The 12270-nt window shown below is 42.7% G+C and overlaps 1 protein-coding gene across 1 annotated transcript in view; it reads right to left on the reverse strand.

Annotated features, from left to right (window-relative positions):
- Nucleotides 1-5225: 5225 nt before the first annotated feature.
- The window catches only part of CPI1 (cyclopropyl isomerase), a 77247-nt gene continuing 70202 nt past the window's right edge, over nt 5226-12270 (reverse strand). The window contains exons 7-8 of the mRNA XM_086495647.1: nt 6868-6965; nt 5226-5623 (exon numbers count right to left, since the gene is read on the reverse strand). Coding sequence (XP_086351773.1) covers nt 5440-5623; nt 6868-6965 — 282 coding nt within the window. The 3' untranslated portion in view covers nt 5226-5439. The remainder of the gene's footprint in view (nt 5624-6867; nt 6966-12270) is intronic.

Raw genomic sequence — 12270 nt, forward strand, 5'->3', positions numbered from 1 at the left:
TACTACTAATCCAAAAATGTTGGTAGCCAATGGACGCAAATGCATACTTGTCTAATTTTTAATCCATTATTGTTGACCTTCACTACATGGGAGTAGCTGCTTCAGTTAATGTTGTACTCTTTACTCATAATCAGTAATAACTGATATACTTATACTTGTACTTAATAACTACTATCAAATTAGATGGAGCAAGGAGGAACAAATCATGCCCTATGTTGATGAAAATCAAGCCTTCAAAGAAAATGAGTATTTGAAATAAGGTTGTTGTCAAATTGTAGAATCCTCCATTATGCGATGATCCTCAACATCCCCCCCCCCCCCCCCCAACACACACACAAATTTTTCTTATCATCCTTAAGGTCAAATATGACCTAGGGATCAAAAGAAACATACCATGTGGGGTGTGTGGAGATGGTAAGTGACTCTCAATGCTCAAGAATTATGGAGATAAACGTTGCAATAGAGAGTCCAAATTGTGGTTGGGAGAGGAATGTGTATAGAGAGAGCTCACGATTAAAAATGTGGAGAAAGCAAGCCTTAATGTGATCAAAAGTAGAGCACCCAAGTAGAATGTGGTGCTCATAATTGGAAATTTTATGGGGACATAAAATGCATTGTTGATGAGACTCCTCACCAATGCCCCACTATGCCTTGTCCTACAGGCGTACCGAATGAGAGCTAAGCCAAATGGCAAGCGACAATAATGTGAATCACTCTCAAGAAGATGGGCTTGAGCATGTACGGATGCATGCAGTTCCCTTGTTTGAAGAAGAAAATGGTTTTGTACTTGGGGAAAACATATATGTTGTATGTCTCAAGTGTGAACCCCTCGATTTCTCCTATGCCATTATACATTGGCATTGTAAAAAAAGCCTCAATTCACTTTGGAGCCTATCGAGGCATCATGAAGCAAGTGTAATGCATCCCATCTTCCAAACCACTTCTTGATGTCTCTTGCATCCAACCTAAGCTTAAGATTTTGCTTTTGTGTGGCTTTTGGAATTTTTTCTATGCTTCTCATGCAATTCTTGGAAGTTGATAAGAAGTCTACACTTGGAGAAAGTTTGCAAGAAAACAATGTTGGAAATTCTCAAACTTTTTCCAAGTAGACTTAGAGATGCTACAACCCCATAGTTCAAGTCCATAAAGAAGTACTCATGTCTAAGTCTACTTTTTCCAAGTAGACTTAGAGATGCTACAACCCCATAGTTCAAGTCCATAAAGAAGTACTCATGTCACAATTTGTCCAGGTATTTCTTGAGAACCAAACACCGCATTGCACATGTTCTCAACTACATAGTAGGCTCCCTTTCCAGATTCAAAGCATTCACATAGTGTTGTGTGTGTGTGTGTGTGTGTGTGTGTGTGTGTGTGTGTGTGAGAGAGAGAGAGAGAGAGAGAGAGAGAGAGAGAGTTTTTATTACTGGCCTCAAAGATCAAATTGATCCCCAAAAGAAACATATGGTGAGGGCTATGTGGAGCTGATAAGTGTCTCTTGATGCTCGATTTTTTTAAAAAATGAGCACGAAAATTGAGAGTCCACATTGTGGTTGGGATGTATGGAGAGCTCACATCTGCAAAATGGGGAAAGCAAGTTCTAATGACATTAGAAGCTGAGCACTCAAGTAAAGTGTGATACACTCGCAAATTCATCAAGGGCATAAAGTGCATAATTGATGAGACTCCTTGTGAGTTCCACATCACCATGTCTTGCATCGTAGAGAATGAGAGCCGAGCCGAATGGAGACGATGGTGTGGAGGAACTCAAGGGGATGGGCTCAAGCATGTAAGGATGGGTACATCTCCCTTGTTTGGGGGGGGGGGGGGGGGGGGATTAATATATATATATATATATGTATATGTTATTATTACGTAAAAACTACAACATGTGATTAAAAGCCATGAGAATGGGATTTTGCATGTGAATGTACCTTTAGGACATTCAAAAAAGGAACCCATGACTACACTACATTGTAATCAACTTTGTACAAGAGCAGGAGAGAAAGAATAGCATAAGAGAGCAATCTAGTTATCTAGCCTCAACCTTAAAAATCAAGTGCCCCATTTGGTAAGCTTGAACACATTTCAAAGGATTGTTATATGAACACCCAATGTATCGAGTGTGGGAAGACATGTGAACCACTTGATAGATGTTTCTACAAGGATCAACCAAAGAAGAAGACAATCAACAACAAGAAGCATATGAAGACTGAAGCAAAATTTACAGAAGGGCAAGAAGAAGCACAAAGGAGCACACTCTTTGTCTTCTTTGACGCCAACCCAAATATTTTGTAAATTACCTCTACCGTTTATTTTTCGTATCACTTTATAGATACTCTAAGAATGCTTGGTTTTAGTTGTGATCATAAAAGTAGGATTTTATGAGTTATTACGTCGTCTGTGAGTCTTTTAACCACATTTATTTGGCTTCTATGAGGACACTGCAAGCATGATATGAGCCATCTTTAACATGGCAATCTATGAGACATTTCGACAACTCAAAAAATTGATAAGAATGGGCTTTAGCCTATGAACCTACCCTTATAGCATTCACGTGATATGAAATAAAATTACATGATATGAGATGGTAATGTGGCGCACATATTGACTTTTAAATAAGTCCTTAGCCCCCCAGAATCTAAGTCAAACCCTCTTCCTAGGGATGCTTTCTCACAAGTATTTAGACTCTAGTGAGGTGTACTACCCATGAATAAGCCTAAATTGATGGCTATAAAATGAGCCATTGTGGAATCTCTTGGATCTAATTCAGTAATGAAGTTTCCTCTTCATTTCTCTCTTGTTATGTACTTATGCTAAGGTAATCATGAAGGCTACTTTGCTTCATCCTCCATACGCCGCAACAATAAACAATTTACTACTTCAGTTAAAAAGTGAGAACCTTTTCTTATCTCCAGGCCACAAAATATTTTCATAGTTCTAAAATCTTTTGACTTAATTAGCCTTGTTTCCACACACTATGAGCACCTAAGCTATTATATGATTTATCTTATAAGGGAGATGTAGAGAGATTTTGTGTAGTAAACTATATACTTGATGCCAAGAAGTTTATATTTTGATGTTATTAGAGTGCTTTTGTCTATATAGAACTAATATATTCTCTTAGAACTGAGAATGTGATTCAAGATATGTCTCACTCACTTAGTTAGTCTTTCATTTAGTTATCATATGCGTAAGACACGAGCTCAAATTGCATATTGCATGGTCAATAAGTTTTTCACTCAATTGTCCAAAAATTAATTTTCAAACATTATTGTTTTTCAACAGTCTCTTTGCCCAAAAAGTACTCAAAATCAAAGTCTCGCCATAGCATTGATTGCAAGCATCTTTGACTCATTTCTCAATTGCAAGGAAAGCAATGAAGGCATCCATTACACTAGCAACAAAATCAAAATACAAGCATGAGGATTTTCCTTGATATATGTGGAAGCATCCCTTCATTTGTTATGGAATTTTTTGCTATGAGTGAGAGAAATGACTTTTAATGTAGGAGAAGGGATGGAGCTCCATGGCTCAAAGCTAAAAAATGCAAACTTCATGTGTCGAGGCATCCAATAGCTCAACACTCTCTGCGCACAAAGAGAGAAATGAAATGAAAATGAAATGAAATGTGATATTAACTTCTTCAAAAGGCCAAAATGACCTATGAGACCAAAGCGTTACAATGTGGTGAATCTGATACAAAGTCAAGAGTAACAAAATGAATTGACAAAATGATAAAATAAAAGTACTATGGGATCCTAAACTGGTAGGTGTGAACTAAGCAGCTAGCTAGGATAGCTAAATCACAAGTCACAAGAAATATAGCATCGGTCGCTGGCGGATCTGATCAATCTCCTCCGAACAGTAGCTTGACGGGGCATCGTGCATGTTGGGCCAAAGTGATCCGAATCCTTTGATGTAGCCTCCGTCGATGCTGTGTAGCCCTCCGTAGTCGGGGGCGTCTGGATCTCCCCAGATCAGTCACTCGATCGATCAATGTGCCTCTAGTGTGAGGCGATAAGATCTGTTGTGGTAGTAGCTCCTCTGGGTGTCCAGTGTCTGCTCTAAAGCTTTAAAGTCTGTGATGTGTCTTTGAGACTGGCTAACCTCTCCTCTCATCAGGCTCTCTCCGTGTCTATGCAACTCGAGCAAGAACAAACCCAAGCATCTTTGATCCTCATACCTCATGACTCTGGAGAGTGGTCCAAAGCCCTCTCTGAACAAGCAAAGAGAGAGAGAGAGAGAGAGAGAGAGAGAGAGATTTCTATCTTTGTTAGGGATTCCAAGTAGATGGTCCATTAATTGTACATGGCTCCATTCTTACCCACAACAATGAAGTCAATTTTTAACAAGTTAATGAACCATCTGACTATTATTTAGGTCTTTCAAGGTTTTCTCAACCAAATTCAATAACGCTTGATGATTAACAAATATATTAAATTTGCTTGCTAAGGGATGCAATGCCAACATTTCTTTACAATATATACTATTTCGACACATACTCTTTTCAAACTTGTTTGTTTTGCACTATTATTTGTTTGACATAGTTGATTGAAAACCCAACGTTAGCTTCTCTTGTGCCAAAACACACCCAATAGAAAAGCTTGAAGCATCCACATGCACACAGACAATTTTGTCCAATTTGGTCTCTTGAGTAACAAAATAAATTTTTCTTCTAAATGGAATGTGTTTTTGCTTGCATTTTTTACTTAATTTTTTTTCATCACTCCATGGAACGGTTTTGCTACAACAGAGGACATGTATAACAACCATAGTGTCCCATAAAAACTTGTACCTTTTTCAAAAATTTGTAGTCAATCTTGGCAATGCAAAAATAATCTTGATCTTGCCAACCCCTCTTTGACAACGCTTTTTTCACACAGTACGTCCAAGGATTTTTCCTTGGTGTGTACTATAAATATCCGTTTGTGGTGGCCGATCTTGGCAATTCATGAACCAACTTAACTTGCTTATATTTGTTGATATTTCCTTTTTAGACAAAATATGTCCAAGGATGTTGTTTTTGGTCATCTTATTTTTATTTGTTGAGATCTTTTTTGGTTTTGGCACAATGTCTGAGGATTTTGTCCAAAGATAATAAGTACAAAGACGTTTACGATTCACATATCAGTCACCCCTGCCTCTTCTATGTCACCGATATTCAACAAGACAAAAGTATATGTAGCAATCCAACCAACACACACGCACGCACACACACAGGAGTATTGATGCCTCAGGTGATGCCTCTCTTTATCATGAGAAAGGAACTACAAATAGGCCAAAACTGAATATATTAGACCGTTTATGCATGCTCATGGCAGAATTCAGAATTTCTGACAACTCTTTTCCTTCTACCAGTGTTTAGTTCCTAACAACAAGAACAGAACTTTCTATGCCTCTTCAAAATTGCAGTTTCAGATGGTGAGCTTAAGCCAAAGCTCAAGACATCCACGGAATTCCGTACTTCAAGCACTCTTTGTATGTCATTGAATTGGGAGTTTCGACAATAGGCCCAATGAAAAGCCGCCAAGCATCGAGAAGAATAGTTACCAACATTGTTGCAGCTAATGAATCGATTGCTGTTCTAGATAAGCTCCAAGGATCTTTTGGGTTTTCATCAAGCCTGCCACATGACAATTTCAAATCACTTTCATTGCTATAACCATTTGATCGGGCACTTAGAAACAAATGCTCAATTTCTCTGAGCTACATGATAGGCTTAACAGAATTATGCGCTGACAAGCTTACTACTTTACTTCATTCGAACACTGTTATTACATCTTGCAAGTTTTGAAAAGACCTATTTTAGAGGAACCAATATCTTTCAATTTTCCAAGTTCTACAGAAGGATGTGGTATCAAGGGATGTGGTTGCTCCATACAAAATAAAAATGAGCACCAGGCCTAATACAACATACAGCGAGTCCTCTTACAGCTAGTTGTTGATTCTTGTAAACCTTTTTCCAGTTAAGAGGTTGCCCAAGGATTTCCTCCAGCAAGCCTTGGTTCCTCAAAAAGGTTTTATTTGAAGTACGCAATTATAATGTTTAGCAGACCTAAAACCTTACCAAGGAAGATGAACATCTACACAAAATCCTAAACACAAGCTTCATGAAATTGCTGGAAAAGCTCTCCCGAAGGCTCTTTGGAGTCTGGCCGATATTCCATAAATAGCCGAAGAGAATGGCAGTTACTAAAACCTCAGCTCTCGTTTGGCACTCCTTTATTGTCTCTCCATTGAGAAAATTCTTCCAAAATGAGTTGTGTTGTTCATCCTTGGAAGAAATATTCTTCCTGGAAACCCGTTGCAAATCATGTAAAGTAGTAGGTCCTCACAGAATTGTGTGTGAATGTCGTTGAGGGAGTGTACTCACACTGAGCAAGCCATATGGTTTTCAGAGGTCGTTTGTGCAGAATTAGTACATGGAACAGAACCCTTTGTTCTCCTAGTTTAGTCCTACAATAATGGAATGGCAGGCTGCCATTAGATAGAAGGACAAATGACCCCCACCAAAAGTTGAGAAATATGATACTAGACCCTAATCATATAAGTCCGTAATCCACTAGAAGCAGTTCAAGGTTTGGTCATACTGAAAAGGTAAGCCACTTTCTTTGCACCAAACTTGTAACTACACAAAAGTATGTGTCAACACACCAGTATTTCATAATGATCACTACTGGTAATCTGGTTGTGCATGCAGCCTCAGAGCCATATGCATGAGTGTGAACAGTGACGTGCACCCATTATTGAATATCGACCAAAATCCATTTAAGAAAAGAATAAAGGAAAACGATCAACAGACCTGTGATGGACCAGTTTTTTGAACAGAAGATTAAAGACTGTAAGCCCAAGAACAACAGTACTGACCTCAGAAACATTGGATAGCTGACAATGAAGTACATCGCATAAAACAAAGATCCCACCTTGTACATGGCATCTCTATCAACAAAATCATAGTATGGAAACTGCATAACAAGAGAAAAAATGTGTTAGCATATGGTAAACAACCAACAAAATTTGCTTCACAAGCAGTCAAAAAATTTAGAGCACCGTGAGGATGGTCGAAGTAACCCCTGAGTTTTGCTCTGGACCATAATGAGAGCGTATGTGTGATATTTAAAAGTAAATATTGATCCTTAGCCTCAAACGCTCTTTTCTTTTACTTTACCCCCCCAAGCCACCTAAGAGACGCTGGGAAAAGGGGATTTTACATCAAATTGCTAAAAATGTGAGTTTTCTCCAAATAGGCTTCTCCCTTCTCACATGGAAAAGCTTGTTTTTCATACATAAAAACTTGAGGCTCATCTCCAACATCAAAGAGAGAGGATATGAAAGATTGGAAGTCACATTGGAGATGCTTATCAATGAAAAGAATGAGGAGCAGTTGCTTGCCTTGCAAGAGTCAGTGTAAAAAAGATGATGATATGGAGACTGTTACCATTAGTGCACGTCCTACACATGGCCAGCCATCATCAGCCAGCCTCTTCCAGCCATGTTGGAACGTGATGCTTTGTTGCTACTGAGGCTCACGAGTTTGAGGATGACGCTGATGAGGAAGATGGTTTCTCATACCTTACTCAAAGCCATGTTGGGACATCATGCTCTGCCGGACCTACACTCCAGTCTGCTACAGAGCTTACTCCACAGGAGTGGTGCAGTGAAAGAGAGGAGTGCTGGGAGCTCATCAGTGGCCTGACACTCTGGTTCATCTGGCGGGCCCGCTGCTTCCGCATCTTTGAGGCTCGCCCTGTACCACCAGCAAAGACTGTTCGCGATCTGTGGCTAGAGCTGATTCATACTCTCAAGAGGACAGCTCGAGAGACTCCAGGGCAGCTCCGACCGCATGCGGGACCGCCGAGAGGCTTTCCTTCGACTCTGGCGTCCTGGGCCTTTTTTCACCATGGTCTAGGGTGTACTCAGATGGCACTACCGTCCACCCGTGTGGCTCTTCCCTCCTCCCATTTCTTAATTTAGCCTCATTGTACATATGGTGTTTTTTCATTTGGAGAGTCTCCCCATCATGGTTGTTGTAGCCCTCTCTTGAAGAGGTAGTTGTAGGCCTATGGGCAGTTTCATTAACTAATAGAAGGATCTTTTTCTCGGAAAAAAAAAAAAAGTCCGAGGGTCCTCGTCAGCCTCCCACGTCATCAACGAAATTTGGGGGCGTTCGTACAACAGCCATGTCATCAGCCCTTCATGCCACTTTAAGCCTTTTTGTCCCTTAGGCCCCATTGAACAGGACCCCATAAGTTGAAACAACTTATGAAATGGATGTCGTACAATTTTTATGCCTCTCGGATAGGTTCTACAAGTTGGTACAACTTCTGCATCTCTCAGTAGGGTTATGACCCCTCTTTGTCTAGAGGTTGTCTTTTAGGTCATGCCACGTCATCACTTTGTGAAAAAAACAACACGAAAGCACCCCACCAAAGGTAAAATGTGAGATATTTGTTAATAAAGTGTTATCAGTTTTGAAGGAAAATGAAAGGGTGAAGAGTTTGGAAAGTTACATCAGAGTTGGAGGTTTACCAAAAGGTTGGGCAATAGGTACCAGCCCAGATGAACACCTTGATGGATACATCCTAGATGTAGGCATACTCAAGGAAAGACTCACCAAAGTGGTCCCTTCTGTAGACCTTGGTGATCCAACTGCTATCCAAGTCAAAGGGAAACATGCTGTCACGACGTAGATGACAAGATTAAGGTAATGGGATAAAGTCACTACAAGGTACATCACTGTGGATTTTAGATGAGTTGACCCCCCTACAGCTAAAGAATAGAGCCAGAGAGTTGGCCAAAGTCAGAGAAGCAAGGAAGCAAGGGAAATGGGCAGTCTACAAAGGAGAGAAAGCTATCATTAGAGATTTCAAGAGTCCACCATCCGCCTCAAAGACATGGACTAGACACTTGTAGCATCTAGCCACTTAAAGCATATGGTGATTTATACCATTGTGATATTTATCTCTCATGAGTCATGAGAGTTTTGAGGTTAGGAAGCACATGCACTTTTTTTTCTTTTCTAGTACCCAAAGTGGATTGTAACCAAAGATGTATCCGATTTGTCCCATAGGTCAACTTTGGCCTCCAGTGGACGTTAATACTCTCTCTCTCTCTCTCTCTCTCTCTCTCTCTCTCTCTCTCTCTCTCTCTCTCTCTCTCTCTCTCTCTGCACTTAAAGAAGAGGTCTCAGCTCTCAAGCGAGAACTTGCCGATAGAGCGAGCAGTGGACTAGAGGAGGGGGAATTCCAGCCGTCGGTAGTAGAGGAAATCAAGGTCATCAAAGAGCAAGTACGGATGATCAAAGAGGAGGAGAAACAAAAGATGGTAAAGACGTCTTCATGGATGGATGCGATCACGAAGACGCAAAAGGAGGAGGATGAGGCCGAGAAGTGGATAGAAGTCGCTAAGAAAGGCAAGGGGAAAGAAACCACATCTGTCCCCACTCCTACACTCATCAACATGACTCTAGAGGAAGAAGCTTTGCATATAAGAGTAACCGGTTTAAAAGACCGAGATGATGTGGAAGGGGAAGTTGAAGAACTTCTCCGCATGATGGGTAGTGAGGCTACTCATACAAAGGCATGGAGGGTGGGGAAGAAGACACAAGGCAATGGGGAGACTTCAAAAGGGAGAGCTCTAATCATCCGTTTCCCATCCATGGAGGCAAAGAAGGACTTCTTGAAGAAGCGTCCTACACTAAAGAAAACGGGCATATTCCTTGGAGATGACCTCACTCTCACACAGCTTGCGCATATGAGAGAGGTAATGCCAGAGATTCAAGCGGCAAGGGAGAAGGGAAAGACGGCCTTCTACAGAGATGGCCGGGTTGTGATTGTAGAGCGGCGCTCCACATGACGGTGCGAGACCCGTGGGACCACCCTCAAAGTTGCCACGTGGAATTGTAATGGATCTATGCGACTTGATGTGGGCGCCTTTGAGGATAGTTTCAGGGGAAGAGACATCGTCTTCTACTCTAAGACACATCAGGCCCATGGGCAGTCTATGCCTCACATCAGTGGATACAGATGGGAGACTGCCTATAGACAGGAGACACGATCAGAGCGCAGAGGGCGGGGATCGGGAGGAGTGGCAGTGTTATTCAGGGAGGTTGCAGCCATTGATACATATAGCCCGCAGAGATGAGCAAGCTAGGTACATGTGGGTGAGGCTGAGAGCAGAGACACACAGATATCTTTACATTGCTATTTGCTACTTTACCCCGAGCACGTCAGTATATGCACCACCCAGAGGACAGTCCCCTTTCTCTATTTTGGATGATGACATATGGGAGTTCTCTAGAGATGGTGACATCATCATTCTAGGGGATTTCAATGCTAGGACTGCCCATCATCAGACAGTATTTTATGATACTTCAGAGGAGATGCTGAGAGAGCTGGATGCTGCAGAGACAGGCCTATCCAGAGTATCACAAGATGGAGAACACACTGAGTATGGACGACACTTGATAGACATGGGGACTGCACATGGATTGGCCATCTTGAATGGCCTAGAGAGATTACCCGCCTCAGGGGGTTTTACATGCTTTCCACACAGACATGGAGCCAGCACAGTGGACTATGTCATGGCACAGCCAAGCCTCATCTCTAGTATCCAGGATCTCACGATTGGACCCAGACCTGTTGGTGTGGCAGTGGATCATGCTCTTGTGTCAATGACCATCTCCTTTCAGTTTAGTGTAGCACACAGGCTACGGACAGCAGCCCCTACTCGCTACACCTTCACGCGGGAGACAGACTCTGTATACATAGACGGGATCTACAGACGCCTATGCACAGAGGAGCCAGGGCGACCTCTGGAGGAGCTTACTACTATATTGACACAGACACTACATGATGCAGCAGCAGAGGCATACCCACATACCCAGCCTGAGCAGAGACGCCGTTCGGGGAGCATGCCCCAGAACAGTTGGTATGATGAGGAATGCCGGGACACTAGAGCTAGACTTCAGAGGGAGGTGCTTTTGGGGGACATCACTCACAGACACTCACAGACTAACTTCCGACGCCTAGTGCGGCGGAAGAAGAGGGCATTTTTGGCTCGGCTAGAGCAAGATCTATATCAGCTGTTCTTGAGTCAGGATTCACGTGAGGCATGGCGGCTCTTTCAAGAGCACTCCCCCCCCCCCCCCCCCCCCCCCCCCCCCCCCATCACTTCTACAGAGGACTGGGGCCAGTATGCATCATCTCTGTACACAGTTCCTGAGCAGCCCCCCCTTCCCGACCCCCCCGATCCATGCCCACACACATGTGCTTTTTTCACCGCAGAGATGGTGAGGAAGGCCATTGACAGGATGAGGACTGGGAGAGCTTATGATCATGATGGTTTAGTGGCTGAGCATTTCACGCATGCCAGAGATCTACTAGCAGAGCTTCTAGCAGTGATGTTTAACCGTGCCATGTGTGAGGGCTTGCCTGATACTTGGAGCCTATCTACTATTGTACCTATCTTCAAGTCGGGAGACCCTATGGAACCTGGGAATTATCGCACTATCATGATTGGACACACATTGGCACGGTTGTACGCATCCATTCTTGAGCAGCAACTGAGTAGATGGGCAGAGAGGGAGGGGATACGCGCAGCCGGGCATGCAGGGTTCAGGAGGGGTTTTTCTACTCTTGACCATATCTTGACACTCAGAGCCATCATTGAGGAGGGTAGATCGCGTGGGAAACGGATCTATTGTAGCTTTGTGGATTTCCGCAAAGCTTTTGACACAATGCCTAGAGCTAGATTGATGCGCAGATTACAGCAGATGGGAGTACCCACAGAGCTCATATGGGGGGTCATGGCATTATACAGGTCAGTAGTGGGGCAGGTACGCACCTCAGAGGGTCTATCCACCCCGATTCACTCCACTATTGGGGTGAAGCAGGGCTGTCCGCTCTCTCCTACTCTATTTGGTATGTATGTGGATGAGGTTTCTGACTACATTGAGAGAGATGGTGATAGAGGTGCACAGATAGCAGGGACATGGATTCCATTATTGTTATATGCTGATGATATTGTGTTGATCTCCGACTCTCCGGAGGGGATGCAACGTCACTTGGATGCTTTGAATAGGTTTGCTCAAGAAAGTGGTTTGTCCATCAACCTTGGTAAAACCAAGGTCATGGTATTTAATACCACCCCACAGTGGATCAGGAGGTCAGCACCAGCATTCACATACGGCCAGGCGACTGTGGAGTATACAGATGCGTACACTTACCTCGGAGTGGTTTTTAGTGGGCCAACATTTTCATTGAGGAGGGC

Source organism: Adiantum capillus-veneris, chromosome 22 (genome assembly GCF_014529385.1).
Source record: "Adiantum capillus-veneris isolate H3 chromosome 22, ASM1452938v2, whole genome shotgun sequence".
NCBI lineage: Eukaryota > Viridiplantae > Streptophyta > Polypodiopsida > Polypodiales > Pteridaceae > Adiantum > Adiantum capillus-veneris.